Source organism: Bipolaris oryzae (genome assembly GCF_000523455.1).
Source record: "Bipolaris oryzae ATCC 44560 unplaced genomic scaffold scaffold_65, whole genome shotgun sequence".
NCBI classification, from domain to species: domain Eukaryota; kingdom Fungi; phylum Ascomycota; class Dothideomycetes; order Pleosporales; family Pleosporaceae; genus Bipolaris; species Bipolaris oryzae.
The window spans coordinates 12,752-30,770 of record NW_006911341.1 but is presented as its reverse complement, the minus strand read 5'-3'; the positions used below and the strand labels follow the sequence as shown (position 1 = coordinate 30,770).

The 18,019-nt window shown below is 51.1% G+C and overlaps 5 protein-coding genes across 5 annotated transcripts; 3 read left to right on the top strand and 2 right to left on the bottom strand.

Annotated features, from left to right (window-relative positions):
* Nucleotides 1-959: 959 nt before the first annotated feature.
* On the top strand, nt 960-4,382 carry COCMIDRAFT_5291 (uncharacterized protein; the record flags this gene model as incomplete). The annotated part of the gene is made up of 3 exons (XM_007689770.1): nt 960-2,092; nt 2,141-3,598; nt 3,650-4,382. 3 exons carry the CDS (start codon nt 960-962, stop codon nt 4,380-4,382), a joined length of 3,324 nt encoding a protein of 1,107 aa, XP_007687960.1.
* A 4,441-nt stretch (nt 4,383-8,823) lies between these two features.
* Nucleotides 8,824-9,945, bottom strand: COCMIDRAFT_36761 (uncharacterized protein; the record flags this gene model as incomplete). The annotated part of the gene is made up of 2 exons (XM_007689784.1): nt 8,824-9,464; nt 9,516-9,945. The coding sequence occupies 2 exons, from the start codon at nt 9,943-9,945 to the stop codon at nt 8,824-8,826; spliced, it is 1,071 nt and encodes a 356-aa protein (XP_007687974.1).
* Nucleotides 9,946-11,551: 1,606 nt separating this feature from the next.
* Nucleotides 11,552-11,728, bottom strand: COCMIDRAFT_48147 (uncharacterized protein; the record flags this gene model as incomplete). Its single annotated transcript, XM_007689801.2, has 1 exon — nt 11,552-11,728. A coding segment is annotated over one exon (177 nt), but the record flags the coding sequence as incomplete, so codon positions are not given.
* On the top strand, nt 11,727-14,973 carry COCMIDRAFT_95384 (uncharacterized protein; the record flags this gene model as incomplete). The annotated part of the gene is made up of 6 exons (XM_007689800.1): nt 11,727-11,749; nt 11,801-11,863; nt 11,915-12,408; nt 12,475-12,812; nt 12,882-14,683; nt 14,742-14,973. 6 exons carry the CDS (start codon nt 11,727-11,729, stop codon nt 14,971-14,973), a joined length of 2,952 nt encoding a protein of 983 aa, XP_007687990.1.
* An 895-nt stretch (nt 14,974-15,868) lies between these two features.
* Nucleotides 15,869-17,923, top strand: COCMIDRAFT_95335 (uncharacterized protein; the record flags this gene model as incomplete). Its single annotated transcript, XM_007689799.1, has 1 exon — nt 15,869-17,923. One exon carries the CDS (start codon nt 15,869-15,871, stop codon nt 17,921-17,923), a length of 2,055 nt encoding a protein of 684 aa, XP_007687989.1.
* Nucleotides 17,924-18,019: the final 96 nt, after the last annotated feature.

The window sequence follows — 18,019 nt, the reverse complement described above, 5'->3', positions numbered from 1 at the left end:
GTTGAATCTTTGGAAATGACAGAAATTTTCGTAGCTTTACAAACTGTCCTTTGCCCAAAATTGGTTACAGTATCATCGACAGAAAGCGAGGCAAAGACTGAAGTACGTAACCACTTGCCGGTGGTCCCGCCCATCTGACTACATTATGCTCAACGTTAAATCGGCTTATAAGAAACTTGCAGTACTACTCCAAGTTTGATGACGCGCCTGTCTACTACACTACTGGAGCCTTCTTCCCACACTATAAGCACCACCTCGAGGCACTATGGAAAGTCCCTGATGATCATAACACGCAGTACGACGACCCTCAGTACCCCTGCTGGTAGGTTACACATCCACATCGCGCTATTATAGCGATGTGGGAGAGCGCCGGCTCGTAATTTTCTATTCAAAAATATTCAGCAGTTTGTATCAAGTAATGGTAAGGAACAAATGGACGGTGTAGACTCTGCACGTGGTTTGCGAGCGATAAATCCCTCATTTTTATATCCCTCAAGCTAACACACGGAAACTGCCAGACGGCTGTGGTAGCTTACGCCAGATCTGATAAATCTCCGAATGATCTGGAGGTGCCTAATTTCCAATTGGCTCAACCAACACGGGCTGGTTTTGGTGTTTTACTATGAGGCATTTTCTTGGCCAGGGGACGGGAGGAAGCGCATGAAGCTGGTTGGTTGCTGACGACTCGGGCCGTTGATGATAGAACCATCTGGTGTAGCTTGTGACTTGCGCCACGGGCCGCTATGACAGCAAAAGCTTCATTCACGATTGCCGTCGGTCTAGGCCACAGAATCTCTTAGTGTACGATGACATGCTTGGCTTATTTGATCGCGCTTGATCGCGATGACAGAATCACACGAACTGGCTTGCGTTATTTTATCTTTCCATTCCTAGGAGGCTCTTTCTGAAGTGCACTTCCACACTGTACCGCCAGCCTAGCCTGCAGACCATCCTCAGCAATGACTTCCAGTAAGGGCAATGTGCCTGACGATCAAGAAGAGACCGAACCCAGTGCAGATATAAACGACATCGAGAAGCAAGAGAGAACGCCCCGTATTGTTTGGGAAGATGTCAGTCATCCCGGAAGGGGCCGTTCAGATGGTAGAACTGCTCGCCGCCAATCGCGCAGTAGAAGCCAAGGTTCTATTTCGAGTGTTCGAAGTCGTACACACTCTGTATCTGGCATCCCTATCGAGTTCCGCACACTTTCCATTCAAGTGAGCGAGAGCAAAGCCAAAGCAAGAGATCCGCCTTTGAAGCACACCGACGATACCAAGAACGCGAACAGCGATTACTTTGGGCAACTCGACTACCACACACTGAGTGCCAAGAGTGTCTGCGACCGCTTCAATGTCTTTCAGAAGCAGGGCCTCAGCAAAGAGGCAGCTGCTACACGCCTTCAACGCGACGGCAAAAATGCGATTCCTAGCCCACCTGAACACATGTGGCGGAAAATCTTCTGGTATGTGTTTGGAGGCTTCTGCTCAGTTCTATGGATTGGAGTCATCATCTTCTTTATATGCTGGAGGCCTTTGGGAGACCCTCACCCTGCAGCGTATAACCTGGGCCTGGCCATTTTAGTGCTCATCGTCATCCTCCTTCAGGCTTGCTTCTCAGCCTTCCAAGACTGGTCGACGAAGCGAACGATGCAATCCATTCTGGACCTGCTTCCCTCGGATGCGATGGTCCTCCGTGACGGCTCATTTGTCAAAGTTCCTTCGACCGATATCGTAGTCGGTGACATTGTTCGTATTTCCATCGGCGACAAAGTACCTGCCGACATGCGTTTGTTGACCTCTTCGGGCGATGTACGGTTCGATCGTTCAATGATAACTGGAGAAGCCGAGGAAGTAGATGGTGCGCTTGACTCTACGGACGAAAATTTCCTCGAGTCGCGCAATATCTCTTTCATGGGCACTATGGTGGTCAATGGCAGCGCTGTTGGCATTGTTGTGTTGACAGGAGAGAATTCCGTCATGGGTCGTATCGCGCAGGCAACGTCTGGCGTCAAGGAAGAACCTACTCTTATCCAACGCGAGATTAGTCGATTCGTCTATATTATCGTATGCTTGACGATATGCCTTGCGCTCTTGTAAGTTTGGAGACTAGACTATCCATGGAAAAGGCTGACCGTATAAAGATTATTATTCGTCTGGGTCGGGTGGTTACGAAAAGACCACAAGGGCTTCCTCTCCGTCATCGCCATGCTCAACAATGTCATGGGTTGTGTCGTCGCATTTATTCCCGAGGGTATGCCCGTTGGCGTAGCGCTTACGCTCATGATGGTAGCAAGACGCATGAAGAGCGCCAATGTCTTGCCCAAGGGACTATCTACAGTTGAGACTCTTGGATGTGTCAATGTCATATGTTCCGACAAGACGGGCACTCTCACTGAGAACAAGATGACCGTCACTTCGATAGGATTTGTGGACGAGCTGAAGTCTGCGGAGGACCTTGCGCCTATGCTCGCTTCTGAAAGCTGTCCAGGGGCTTTACAAGAGCTCCACAAGGCCGCCATCTTATGCAACGACGCCATGTTCGATCCTACAACCATTCAACTACCCGTGAGCGAAAGAGCGATCCAAGGCAATGCGACTGATGGAGCTGTGTTACGCTTTGCTGAAGGAGCAAAGCTAGGGCGTTCTCTCCAAGAGACTTTCCCTCGTGCCTTCTCGATCCCATTCAACTCAAAGAATAAATGGATGCTCTCGTTACATGAACAAGGAAAGAAATGCAAAGAATCGGAAAAGCCAGAATATCTGGTTCTTGTCAAAGGCGCACCTGATGTGCTACTCCCAAAATGCTCCTCTTGGCTGTCATTCCATACAAACACTGTCCAACCATTGGATAGTGAAGCGCAACATCTTCTATCACAGGCCCAAGAGAGACTCTCGCGCAATGCAGAACGTGTTATCATGCTCTGCCAGAGGCAATATAAGCCAATTGCATCACTGCGCTCCAACGCCTTTTCAGACGAACTTACTGAGCACGCGCTGACCGATCTCACCATCATCGGCATTTTGGGCATCCTTGACCCTCCACGTCCGGAATCAGCTGAAACTGTTGCAACGTGTCGCCGAGCTGGTATCAGGTTCTTCATGGTTACAGGTGACTTTGGTCTCACGGGAGCTGCCATCGCCCGGCGAATCGGCATCTTCTCTAGTGACAGAGAACCGGACACAATAGCGGACATCGTAAATCGCAATGCTTCTGGAGACGTGGCGACTGCGAAAACCATTTCTAGTAGCTCCGAAAACCAATCCCTGCTTCTTGAAGGAACGCAACTTGGCGATCTAAGCGACGCTGATTGGGACGTGGTTTGTCAATACGAGGAAATTGTATTCGGGCGCACAACACCTGAGCAAAAACTGCGTATTGTCAATGAGCTCAAGGGACGTCAAAACGTAGTCGCTGTGACTGGAGACGGAGTTAACGATGCCCCTGCCCTTCGTGCTAGCGACGTAGGTATCGCTATCGTATCCGGTTCTGATGTTGCCCTGGAAGCCTCCGACTTGGTCCTGATGGATAAGTTCTCTTCGATCATCGATGGTATTCGTCTCGGGCGACTTGTATTCCAGAACCTCCAGAAAGTCATTGGGTAAGTCCATTGACTCTAACAAGGCAATATGTGACTAACTCGTTGACCCAGATACCTCTTGCCCGCCGGGTCCTGGTCTGAAATATGGCCCGTTCTCCTGAATGTCTTCTTTGGAGTACCCCTTCCTTTGAGCTCTTTCCTCATGATTATCATCTGTGTTTTCACGGATCTCTTCTGCTCGCTCTCCCTTATTATGGAACGTGAGGAGTTTGATCTTCTCTCACTACCTCCTCGCGACACCAAACGCGATCATCTCATCAACGTCAAGATTTACATACAGTCGTATCTCTTCATTGGAGTGATGCAAACTGTCTGTGCACATTCCATGTTCTTCCTTTACATGTGGCGTCATGCAAAGATACCTGCTTCCGCCCTCTTCTTTGCCTACGAAAAGTACACCGACGGTTTCTATGGGTACAGCATGGACGAACTCAACCACTTCAACACCGTCGGTCAATGCGTCTATTTTGTTACTCTCGTCATTTTGCAATGGGGCAATATCCTATCTATCCGCAATAAGCGCCTCAGCATCCTACAGGCCGACCCGTTCCGCAAAGACCGACGTAATCCTTGGCTCGCTGCGGGCATCCTTGTCAGCTTGTGCATTGCCATCTTTGTAACGGAGGTTGAAGGCATTCAGAGCCTGTTTGGTACTGCTTCGGTACCAATAGAGTTCTGGCTCATTCCAATTCCATTGGCACTTGGTATTATAGTCATGGATGAGATTAGGAAGTTGGCTGTCAGGATGTGGCCAAATGGGCCCATTGCACGCATCGCGTGGTAGTTTTTGAGGACTTGATATGCCAGATAATCTTCTCGCGTGTATCATTATGCCTGTGTTTATTCATTGCCAGAAGGCTATAGTAAGACCAACAAACTAATACTTCGATTCTGCAGTTGAGTAGAACATGACTATGAGTTTATGGGGTATTGGAGTCTACCTAACTGGTAGCATAGCTTTTCTGTGCCCTAGCCTTCCATCTCGTAACCTTGTAGCGCACATTACATAAAAAAACGCCTACATACTAGCAACACATTCCGATAGTCATATCAGTGTTTTCTTTGCATGGTCAAATCCTACACCAATATCAGCTTACGTCTTTGCCATCGCAATTTCCAGCAAATGTTGAACTACCAGAGTTACACTGGCATGATGCGCCGGAGCCACGAGTGCATGGACCACTAGAGATGATATCGAATTCATGGCATATGAGTTGGGTCTGGGCTGTTGCGAGGCCAGAAAATAGGAGCATACCGGTAGCGACAATAGAGACGAAATGGAGTTGCATTCTGGAGATTGATCGGGTCGACGAAGTAGATCGCGGGAGGTTAGGTTCATCGGATTGATTCCATCGAGATCCCACGGACCAATCACTGATTTTCACCGTGACAGCTCTGTATCTACGTAGGTTGATTGATACGCTTGACATAGCTTGAGCATTGATGAATCTGTGGAGTATAACTACGATGAATCATGGTGCCAAGGGAAAAAAGCCGCAAAAGTTCCAAGAATGTTTTATTATGTGGATATTCTTCCTTGTCACTAACATAGATAAATAGCACCAGTACAAGTATCGAGGCGGAGGAAACATCCCCAAGACATAGGCCAACTTCTAGACTCAGAGATTGCGGCCTTTAATATGGGGTGAGGTTGTACGCCTGTAAGACCGAGCCCTAACTACGACAAAACATGCAGGGATCCCTGTGAAAGCACTGAATCTTGGATTTATCGGTTTCTTATACTAAACCCGTCTACCCGCTATAGTACTGTTCAGTATCCATTCTCACCCTCTCCTATGAAGGTTACTCTCCATGGCTTTGCAGTTTTCTACAAAAAAGCTATAGGCTAGTAGATATATCTTTTGGGTACTCTCAAACTATGTTATGAACACTTGTGAAGAATATAAGCAAAGTCAGCTGACTTGCGATAGATTAGATGGACAATCTATATTTAGCAATTGAATTGTGCGAGATTTAGATTAATACATTCTAAGTTAGCTACAAAATAGATCTACTACACCTAGTTGATAACCCCTGCATGTTCCGCGTCATATATGCCAGACCGCCAGTACATCGGATCCTGAAAGGAGCTGGATACCTTCTCTCCTTATCTACAAACTCGTTGTTCCAAGTGACAAGAAGTATTCTCTCTATAACAGGAACAATAACGCTAAAGGCCAGCCAATGCTCACCATAGAAAGTTATGATCTTCAAGGGCCGAAGATTAAGTGACTGACATTCCGCCAAGAAGCACTACCTCTTGGATAACAGTGCTAGAGAGATTTCATCATTATACCCATTACAGCCAAGTCATTTCCACTATAACCTCGCAGCATTACCTCAAGGTATACCTCGTGACTAGCTCGCCTTAATCTAAACCGAGAATGGGAAGTACATCCTAGAACCACGTGTAACATGGAGCTTAGCGGTCTTGACACTTAATACGGATACACGACAAACCAACGGATCGCACGAGTTATCCAAGATCTTATTTTCTCATAGTCGCATGTATTGTATTTTTACATTCCGCTGCCTCATACATATCTTTAAGAAGCTGATGTGAGAACTATGGCTTGCGCTCACAACTTTAACCAATCACGTGAACAGCAACAACAACAACAACAACATTCCAAAACTGGGCGATATACCATAACATTGTTTGTGGATGGATATGTCACGATGCTGCAAGTTCATTCGCTGAACAAAGTGAGAGAAAAAACACATCAGCGCCATAGCGCCCAATCGTGACAAAAGTCATCATTTCGCATGGCAAGAAACAACAAAAGTCAAAATTCCAATATGCGAAACGACTTGCAAAAAAGTCCAAGAGAAAAAATAATCGTTATATTGTGTTCATGGCTTGAGATAAAAATAGCAGTACGTACCACCCATTTCTTCTTTCCTCACAGGCGCCCAAAAAAAACAAGAGAGAGACGTGAAAGAAACATGACAAAGAATACGAAAACTGATTTCTTTGCGCGAAGATCAATAAAGCTTCACTACTATCCATACTCTATCCCAACACGATAACCTTTCACCCCACCAAGGATCTTCCCTCTCCCCCTCCACAAACACACACACCCACCCACCCCCCATGTCACTGCCCAGCACTCGCACCTTCTTATACCGAGAGACCTCGCGCGGTCAGAACGGACGAACACGCACACGCACACGCAAAAGTAAGGCTGCCCGTCCCATTCGATCGGGCCCCAAAAGCTGTCTTGACTCGCATGCATAATTACCACGCTGAGCAAGTTTCGAACGCTCGTGACCGAGGTGTGTGATGTCCGAAACGGGTAAGCCGTTTTTTCCTGTTTCCGCAACAAAAGTGGGCTCCATTACCCAGTGGGGCATACCGTCCGTTTTTCTGAGAACAACATTGCGGGCAATGCGTTGCGGGTAAAAAAAAAGAGTTGGGTGAGAGAAGGCGCACATTTCGCTTCCACGCCCCCCCCCCTTCCCCCTGGTCATTCCGCAACCGCGGTTACAAAAGGGAAAAGGCGTGAGGCTGCCACGCACGCCGTATGCACCGTAACGTAGCGTGGCGTTGTGGTGGTAAGGGTACAAGGGGAGGGTTGGTTATGTCACGTCATGCCATGCCATGGCCCCAACGCCATGCCCGCCAATGCTTCATGCCAATGAGGAGGAGGGGGGAGGGGGAAGCAGACTCGAGCCAACCACACCACACGTGTGTAACTGAAATTTCTGATGTCTTGGGAGCGTAATGCGGAGAAAAGACATGGCTGCATGTGTGTGTGCATGCATGTAGGGGTTTATCTTGGTGATGCCGATTCTGATACGCCGAGGCCGCCCGGCCCGTACCTGTTGCTGGCTGTGTGGCCATTTTTGGGCTTTTTTTGTGGCAAAGGCCAGATTATGTAGGGGAGCGGAGAAAGAGAAGACGGATTTCCTTCCCTCGCTCTTCTTCCTGCATCTTTACGAGATTCATGCACTAAACGAGGTAAGTACATGGCATCTAGCCGAGGGCGTTTGTGTGCATCAAGCTCCTCTAGCAATGTATGGAGGATACTCCTACTCTGCACGCTTGCGGAAAGGTTAGCGGGTACAACAGATTTCTTGTTGAGTGACTTTAGTTCAAAAAAACACCCCAGTTGGCCATCGGCTTCTGAACACAAATGCCCTGGTAAGATGTCGAGTAGTCGGGACGGGCTTTGCTATCAGGACACAGGGGCACAAAAGGGAATAGCGCCGAATCCGAATTTTTTTCTTCCCTTCCATCTCGCGCCGACGACTGGGTCTTGTTACCCCACGCACGTGTGGGACCAAGGTAGTGGAGAAAGAAGGGCCGAACGCTGCTTGAGCTGGAAAAGACGTAATGCCCAGTCGATTAACTCCGACGGGCGATGATGCAACGATTCGGTGAGCAAAAGAGCGGGCGGGCGGACAGCATCATCATCAATTACGTCGTTTGTCGTCACTTGTTGCTGTTCAGTTTTTACCGCCTCGAAAAAAACAAACGAATACGCAAAGGAATGGTGACAGGCTGCGTGCAGAGCAATCGCGGTGAGAATAGGGCATAACGCAATGCGACGCGTGTGTGGCATGGGGGTACAAAGCGCGTGTTTGACGGTCATTGGGGGTGGAGGTGCGTGCAGGCAGTGTAAAAGGTGGGCGGCCAATCAGCGGGTGCGAGTGAGGCTCGGTGCCCGCACCCGTACCAACGCCCGTGGGTAATAGCTCCCGAGACCCCAAGGTCCCTGATCGCACGCCTCCTGCCGCTGCTGCAAAACAAATTTAACTTTCGGAACAAAAACAACACGGGGCGATCATTAGACATGCCATTAATAACTCTTGATATGGATGTAGATGTAGATTTGATCATTCTCGACTATGGCGTATGCATGCGCCTGTAGTTCAAAACTGCGTTTTTTGGGGGTGGGGGAGCGGCCCAATTACCACACACAAACAAACAAAAAAAAACCATACCATCTCATGACGATAAGAAAAAGCAATGTCGACAGTTCCGTCGCCATGACGAAATGCCGAAATCATTGTCAATGGATTCTATAGGACGAGTCCCACCCAATGCATGTAGTAGACCAAAAGAAATAATGCCAAATCCCGGCACCAAGACATGGAACCAGTCCGAGGGTTCTTACATGGAAATAACGCCAGGGAAATGCAATGACAAGAATAGTTCAGACGCATCAAATATTGACAGTGAAGAAAAGGTAAAAAGGTGGATGCGGATGCGGATGCGGGCATTAGTCGGGTCTGGCGAGAATGGCAGCCACGGCGTCACACGGGGCGCAGGGCTGGATTTTGCGTTTCGGCTCCTCAGGAGCAGCAGCAGGAGCAGGAGGCGGGCATACGCACTCGTCCTCGTCCTCGTCGGAGCTGGAGGCTGAGGCCCGGTGGGCTTGGGAGAGCCCAGAGGCGTCTTTTGGCACAAAGTAGGACCCGCTACGTTCGTATTGTGGCGTGCTCGATCCTTCGTTAGAGAGGAAGACTGATGCACGTCTGGAAAAGTGGCCGCTCGATAGCTCGTCGTCGCACGAAGGGTACGCGGTGCCCCAAAAAGGTAGCTTTGGCGGAGTTCCTTGGCCGTTGTATGGCACGTAGATGGATCCACCACGCGGTCTCAGGAAGGGGCTGGGGTCGTCAAAGTCTTCAAATGGACTCTCTCCTGCACTCTTGTCTGATTCTTCTTTGGTGGCCTCGAGGTGCGATCTCTGTAGCGCCATTTCGAGCTCTTCGGCTGAAAATGGCTGTGAAGCTTGACGGGTGCGATCTGATCCAGTAGCAGGCCTCGATGATTGGCGGCCATCGCTAGTTCGAATAGCGCCTTGTGACTGCTTGCGGTGGGCATCGCGAGGATCCTCGGTAGGATTGCGAGAGAGGCCGACTGGGCCATGTTAGTATGCCATCTGCCATGTCCACGAGGCGTTGCACATACCATTCAGGACGTCGCCTTCGTCATCCGATGCTTCTTTGATATTGGCGGGCCTGTCGTCGCCAGCAATGCTGGCACCAATGCCGCTGTCTACCCACTCCGACTCAGGATCGTAGTCTGAGGCACAGCTGCCCCTTCTGCTGCGGTGCATACTGCGGCTGCGGCTGCGTCGCCTAAAGCTGCTCCGACGGCTGGGAAGCCTGCTTCCCATGGGTGAGTACAGCGAGGCGTTGCTGTGTCTGCGCCATGCAGTGGAAAAGTTAAAGGCCTCGAGTTTCTTCTTGTGCTCTGGGTCGACGGCACGGCGGTACTTGAGCGGAGGCATCTTCTCTCCAGGCTTGTAAAAGTCGGACTCTGGCTCTTCTGGCTTCGCGCTCCTGTGAGAGCCAGCCGTGAGGACACGCTTTAACCGTGTGCGTAGGTGGCCGGGCATTGTGGGCGGGTGAGGTGATTAGATTACTGTGTGGTAAAGGTGGTGGTGTCTGTGGTGTGTGGGAGGGTGTAGAGAGAGGGAATGTGCGCAGAAGAAGAAGGCAGTCGGAAGGGCGAAGCGATATGATGTCGGGCGCAGTGAGGCTGATTCGGTGTGGGGGGCGTGACACAGACGCTGAGAAAAGCCCTAGGCCTGATTGGAGGGCGGGCCTCTGTATGGAGAGAGGGAAACTGGGCTGAGACTGGGACTGGGACTGGGACGAGAGCCTCGTCAGGCGGTTGCAGATGCAGCCTGGGGAAGCGGAGGGGGTTATAGCAGAGCAGATGGCACCCAAGGCCGTGTATGACGGGCAGCGGGTGGGCGGCAGGGCGAAGCTAGAAGAAAACGCGGAGGGGCGCCGCGCTTGGCCGGCTGCACTCTAACGTATGGATGGATCTGGGATGCAGAGTAGGTGGTGTATGGATGGGCTACTGACGCGACGGTGCTAGGGGGGGGAGAGGGGGGAGGGTAGTGACCAGGGCCAGCAGCAGCTCTGGGCCAGCCAGGGAGAAGCGAAGGGGAAGGGGGGGGTTTGCGTGGGAGGCCGTCCAGGGTGATGGTGCAAGCGAGGGGCTGGCGGTAGAAGTTTTCTAGAAAGGCAGGCGCGAAAAGCGCAGGCTGTCGGAAGCCGTCGGCCGACAGCATTTCCACTCTTCTCATGGTTCGACGGTGGGCCAGACTGGCTGAAGCGTGAGCGCTAGGCCGCTGGGGGGGGTGAACTGCCGTTGCAAATGCAGCCATGCTTTGCCACTGTTGCCCATAATTCGCGCATTGCTTCTGCTCTCGTCCTCTCCAAACCTACCATGTGCATGCGCATGCTCCGTCCTGTCTGCTGTCCTCCACCTGCAGCCGCTGTCAAGATCGACTCTGCTGGCGCACGTTGCCTGAAGATCATGGGTGCGTCTGCTGGCTATACGGTACGGTACGCATACGGTACGGTACGCATACGAACACCCAGAGTACCTACTCTATGTACAAATATAACATACTTTGTACGGCTGAGATTGCATGTACGCATACTTACGCCCCTCGGTGGTGGCAGTAACCGCCAAATGTAACCTCTACGAGACATCAGTGCCACCCTGACACGGCTACACCATCTGTTCCCACGGTTGGCTGTCCACGTCGCGCCGGACAAGCCCGTGCTGGCATGAGCATGGGCACTCGACTGATGAGCTGGACCGTCCTCGAACTGCACCGGACGGATGGCTCACTAACATGACGCCGCCCCGCATCCCTCAAATCCCATGGCCTCTCCTTTTTCTACCCCATGCACATGTATGCTAACACATGCGCCCACGCCCGCGCCCAGTAATAGGGTACAGTCCAGCGCTGAGCAGTAGTCACCCTTTGGGCGCTGCATCGCCCAACCAGCGCAACAATTGCTGCAAATGCTAAGTCTGTTCAGTAGGCGCTCTCACTCCCGACCTTCCCATCGCTGCATCACCACAGCCGTCGGAGCGGCCGTCGTGATTGGCAGGCGCGCCTCTAGCCGCTGCACCTACCCAGCTACCCCAACAATGACCTCATAGGCGTCGCCCTGCTCGACACCAAACACCAAACATCGTCATGACTTGACCTCGCCAGCTGTGCCTTGTTTCTCGCAACTTCTACTCATAACAATTAATACCACTATTCTGGTAATTTGCTTTCCTCGCTTGTGCTGATCCTTGAATTCCTCCGAGCACTGAAGCCCATCATCCTCCAGACCCTGGCCCAACACACGGCCCACAACTGTCGATATGGACAAAATCAAGAACGTCCTGTGTGTAGACAAAGCAGCCGCCGCCATTTCCTATAGCTAATCCATCTTCAGTCACGGACACAAAAAGGACCAGGGTGAGGGCATCACTCATGACCCTGCATCCACCAACGAGACGTCTGTATTCCCATCGCTCCACCGACACAATATCGCTAATACAAAACGCAGTCAGCAATACCCCACCCACAGTGAAACTTCCAGCAGCCGCCAAGGCAAACATGCCCCTCCTGGTCAGCCGCTGTACGATATCAAAACTACGTCTGGTGCTCCCTATACCGAGTTAGCCAAGCCAGGTACTTTGGAACGGCTTCAAGGCCACAAACTTCATGGAAAACCAGAGCAAATTGGCACAGATGGATCAAGCCCACTTGACACTGGTAAGGCACAATCTCCGGTCAACAATGGCGCGTCTCCTGCAGGAGCTCTTCGTCCCGATCCTCACCCACATGGCCACACTCAAGAGGCTAGTATTGCTAGCATCAAAAGTGGAGTCATTGGTTTTGGTCCGACAGAATCCCAGGGACATGCTGCCATGTCAATGCACAACCCCACTCAAAGTAACATGACCGAGGACCAAGTGGTCGGAGGCGGAAGTCCTGGCACTGCCGGAATGACTCAAGACAAAAGTGTACAACCAAATGCCGGTGCTGAAACACATCCCCGTACGTAGATGCTTCTTTGGCTTTAATATATTATTCTCAACTGCGATTTCTGACCAGAAGTTTTAGAAACCAGTGTGGTTAACAATCCACCAGCTGGTACTGCTGTTTCCAGCCACAAGGACGAACCGCAACCATTTGCGAATACTCTGCGTCAGGAGAGCTACATTACTGATACTGATCGATCATTTCCGCTTGCTGGCGGTGTGAAATCTAGCCCACAGGAAAGTGCAAGCCATGACAGCCATGGACGCGAGGGACTTGCTGGAGCGGCGGCTGCCGCCACTGTTCTCGGAGCCTCCCACGCCAACTCCAAGCCCGAAGAAAAAGATGTCAAAAACCAAGGCGCTGAAACTCGTCAAGCTACATACGGAGATGCTCCATCTACAACTGTCCCACCAACAACTGTACGTACACTATTCACTCATTCGCTCATTCGCTCGACCTGGCTTGACAAAAATCTAACAATTACGTAGAGCCAAACAGGCTCGGACGTTTTGAGCCAGCCAGAAACTAGTCACCATCCTACAGGAATTGCCACAGCTACTGCTGTTGCCTCCGGTTCCTCCTTACTTCCATCATCCACTCAAGAGAAGAAACTTGAGACTGACAACAACGGAACTATTCTTCCCACGACTGAACCAATTGGCAACTGTGAACGCCCAATCATCCCACGGCTTGAGTCGCGACATAGGCATATTCCTGGCGAATACATTGCTACTCCAAGTGATGAGTCTAACCTGTTTCTGCACTATGATCCTATAATCGAATCAACATCCAACCATGCAGGTGTGAATGAACCCGTTCAAGCTTCCTCTGTGGCTGCAGTCTCGAATTCGGATGAGCCGCCTGTGGATCCTGTCTCTACTACTGGAACCCACGAGCTGAGGCACACCGGAACACTTGAAGAGCCAAGACCAAAGTCCGCTGGTGACAACCATCACGCCCGTGATGCTGCAATCGCTGGTACTCTCCTTGCTGGAACCGCAGGGCTGGGAGCTCACGCAGCGTCTAAAGATTACGAAGCTCGGGATGCCGAAAGCAGCCCACTACTATATGAAGACTCTCGGCCGTACAGTGGCAAGGAACTCGATCCACGTGTTATGGGAGACAAACTCAAGATGGAGGAGCAACGTTTTAACCCCCAGGCCAAGGCCAACCATGACAGTGATCCAACCATATCTGGCCCTCCAGTGTCACATGATCTTCCTCGCGACACTACTCTAGCTGATGATGGTGCTACTCGTCGCGGGGCTCAAGACGCAGTGGATGTGTATAGTAGCCATAAGATGACGCAGCTTGGGGCGTCCATGCCTGAGCAGCGGTACGACCCTACTGCTTCCAATGCTCGAGCCTCCAACCCCGTTGCGCCTGCGAGTCAATATGACTACAACAACCCTACCGTCCTGGGCAATGTCAACCGGACAGACCTAAATGATCATGTCAACAGAAATGCCGCCTTCACTGGTGCTGGTTTGGCTGGTGTCGCCTTGGGTGCTGGAGCTTACGCTCGTGAGCCGCATGCTCATGACGCCCAAGACTTGTCACTCCGCCAAAAGGAAGACTATGCTTCACATGCGCAGGGAGGACCAGTTTCGCAGCCTATTTATCCCACCCAGAACACTTCACAGGCTTCCTGGCCTCTGCGTGACGACAGCCCTACTCATGTATCGGATCCCACCCAGGGCACTATTGCGCCACATAACACACATGTTCAAGATCCTAATGTTCAATCATATGGTGCTGTTCAGGATCCGGTACACGAAGGACACAACACTCGCAACGCCGCCCTTCTGGGTGGTGCTGTGGGAGCAGCAGGACTCGGCAGTGCAGCATATGCGAACGATCGTCATCAAGATCAAGACCGTCGTGAATCTAATGATTATCTCAAGAAGACATCCCTTGACCACGAGAAGGGACAACATCATCGTGAAAAGGACTTTGACAAGGAAAACGAGACGGAAGAAAAGAAAAAACACAGATTGTTGGGCTTCTTGCACCGTGATAAGTCCAGGAAAGAGAAATCGTCGGCAAGCCCGGAGTCTTCGCCTCGTCAATCAAAAGACTATAGTACGAGACACTCGAAGGAAGATAGTGAGGACCCAGACTCACCCCGCTGGAAAGGCAAACACCTTCTGCACAAGGACCCACCAAAAGGTCATCCTGCACGTGAGGTTCTCGAACAATCTCATCATAGCGACCCGTATGCTGTAGGAAAGAGACAGCATGTAGGTACTGACGGACCGATTGGTGATCCTTACTCAATTAGCGGCGACCGGTAAGTTTATGTTGCATCCCAAGGCGTGTTTCCGAGTCAAACCTAACCTCAGCCACAGTGAAACGCGTCACGGTGTATATGGCGCCCACCCCACCAGTGATCTTACGCACAACTCCACCGTCCTTGAACCGCACACCGGCTTACCCATGAACGCTCAACAGTATGGCACTGGAGCTGGAGGCACTGACGGTAATCGTGCCATTCATGGTCAGCACGAACATCCTGGGACCATGCCAGGCCAGAGTGTCACGAATTGGGAGGCTGTCCGAAAGGCCAATACGCCGTATTAGGTATGAGTAAAACGAGAGTGCAACCATTCAGTGCATGAGAGACGTAATGTATATTTGAAGTGGCACGTGACTGAAAAGTCATGGAGTTACTTGATACGACTGTTACGACTAGCGAATATTTTTTAATGTCACACATTCAATTTCCAGTAATCATGCTTCAAAAACCTCCCGTGCCTAATTGACAAGATAACAGCTGTGGTGCAACATAGAACCTATATTGCATTTTGTGTTTGCCAGAGTTTATTGTGGATGAATATGAGTCGCTGAAATGAGCTTGATCGCAGAACCGTGCTGTAGAAGCTGACCGGGTTAGTTTCACCCGAGGCTAATCTAAGGAAAAGGCTTGAAACTGTGGATCAAACGCTTGGAAATGCTTCACGGGTGATTAAGCTTCTTAGTACGAGTTGCGCAAATGCTTGTATATCGTTGACGGAAATGTAAAGAGTAAGTACTGTAGAGTAAATGACCTTTTGGCTACAAAGATACTCCAAGTGTTGAGATGCAATCATATACAGCCACGATCTCCCCGGTAGACACATTCAGATTGCACCCTGGTAAATGCCGCGGCAGACGTTTGAACCTCAATTATGACGTCTATGGACCTAGTGATGATTTCACGGAGGAATTGTTCCCATGCAGATCACCCAATTTGCGGAGAAGAAGCGGGGCGACTGATCGGGGTGGTTGCGCACGAACTGCATCTACGGAAGCGAATACGATGCAAGTGACCTTTTCGAGAAGCAATGAGCATTGACGGAGAATTATTTGCAGCGATACCGATGCAAGCAAGATTAGCTTCGGGTGAAGTGACCGCCCGGGCAGTGTAAAAAAAGATGAAGTCGTGCTGGATAATGTCCATGTCTTCATACCGCAATTCAATTCTTCGCTGCCCGTCATGAAGCTTGCGACCTCTCTGGCACTGAGCTCCGTCATCCACCAAGGACTCGCAATTCTTGATTCAAAGGCGATATTGTCCAAATACTTTGGCAACGATGCACCTTGGTATCAGGACCGCATTCCTCTCTTTGAATCCAGCGACGCCGACCTCACCGATACTTACTACTACCGCTGGTCCATCTTCCGCGCCCACCAACGTGATCTAGGCGCCTATGGATTCATCTCCACCGAGTTTCTCAACGACGTCTCCTGGCAAACCAAGCCATGGGCTTCGTTGAACGATGCAACGGGCTTCCATCTTCTGGAGGCTCGATGGTGTCGCGATCGAAGATTCAAGGAGGATTACGCAAACTTCATGTACAGCAAAGACAGCAACAGGCGCCAATTCTCAGAGAGTATGGCGTCGGCTGTTTGGGATGGATACCTGGTCGACGGGTCGGTGTCTGATGTCACTAAAAGACTTGATGCTATGCAAGTCGTCTATGAGGCATGGAAAGACTCTTACGACACTTCAAAGGGTCTATACTGGGTTGAGCCACTTCGTGATGCTACAGAGTACACTATCTCGAGCATTGATGCGTCTGGTGGCCTCGATGGTTTCACTGGAGGAGAGGCATTCCGACCGACAATCAACAGCTACCAATACGCCAACGCCCGGGCAATTGCTAACATTGCAGCGCTCAAGGGCGGCTTGGACAGTACAGTTTCGACGTACAACAGCCGAGCAGAAGCGCTTAAGCAGCGCGTACAAGACGCACTCTGGAACTCTACATTCGAGCACTTCATCGACCGGTTCAAAGTCAACAACCAGAACGTTACCTACTGGAACTTCATCCGCGGACGCGAACTCGCCGGCATGGTACCCTGGACCCACGACCTCCCCGACGACAAAGTCGAATACGCCCAAGCCTGGAGCCACGTCCTCAACAGCAGCCAGCTCTCCGGCCCCGCCGGTCTCCGCACAGGAGAGCCCAGCTACCAATACTACATGCGACAATACCGGTACGAAGGCAAAAACCCAGAGTGCCAATGGAACGGCCCCGTTTGGCCATTCCAATATACCCAAGTCCTCTCCGGCCTCGCAAACTTCCTCGACCACTACCCCAACGGCACGCAAACCGGCGTCATAACCCCCAAAGACTACACCGCCATGCTCCGCAAATACGCAAAACTCCACCGCAACCCCTCGACCGGCATCTTGGATCTAGAAGAAGACTACCACCCGGACACCGGCCTCCCTATCGTCGGTCTCAAACGCTCCCACCACTACTTCCACTCGGGCTTCAACGACCTCATCATCAGCGGTCTCGTCGGCCTCCGCCCCTCAGCCTCAGACATCCTCGTCGTAAACCCCCTTTTCGACCCCTCCACCATCACCTACTTCCGCGCAGAACGCATCCCGTACCACGGCCACACCATCGCCATTCAATGGGACGCTTCCGGCTCCCACTACGGCTCCCGCGGCCTCGTCATCGAAATCGACGATGATAACCCCGTAATCTCTCAGCCCACCGCCTCGCGAATCTCCATCCCGCTTCCGCGCAAACCCGCACCCGCACCCTTTACCACTCGCATTGCAAAGTCGATTCAGCTAAATACCACGGTGCCGTTCCCCCGCGGCATGGCATCAGTGGCCAATTCGACTTCAAACACGTACGCTGCCATTGATGGCCGTGTGTGGTTTTTTGATACCCAAGATGCTGCCAATGGGTGGGAGGCTCCGGTCGCTACTACTACTACTACTACTACCACCAACGATGCGGCTGAGATGTGGTTTGAGATTGATTTTGGACAGCAGGTTAGTGTTGGTAGTGCTGAAATTGCGTTTTTCCAAAGTAAAAGTCAGGGTTTTGCGGCGCCCACGCAATATAGAGTGCAGGTTCTGGGTCAGGGGGGCAGCTGGGGGGATGTGGAAGGGGCAATGTATGCGGAGGTTGTGGCGAATGGGATTACAGAGGCTGAATGGAAGTCGGTGCAGAGTCAGAAGGTTAGGCTGGTTTTTACGCCCGTGGTGGGGGAGAAGGTTAGGTTGGTTGAGTTTAAGGTCTTTTAAAGGGAGTTTTTTTTTGTGCATATGTAGTTCTTGTGTGGGGAAATATTTGGATTTTGTTCAAGGTAGAAAAGAAGGTTGAGAGATGTTTTTTTGACT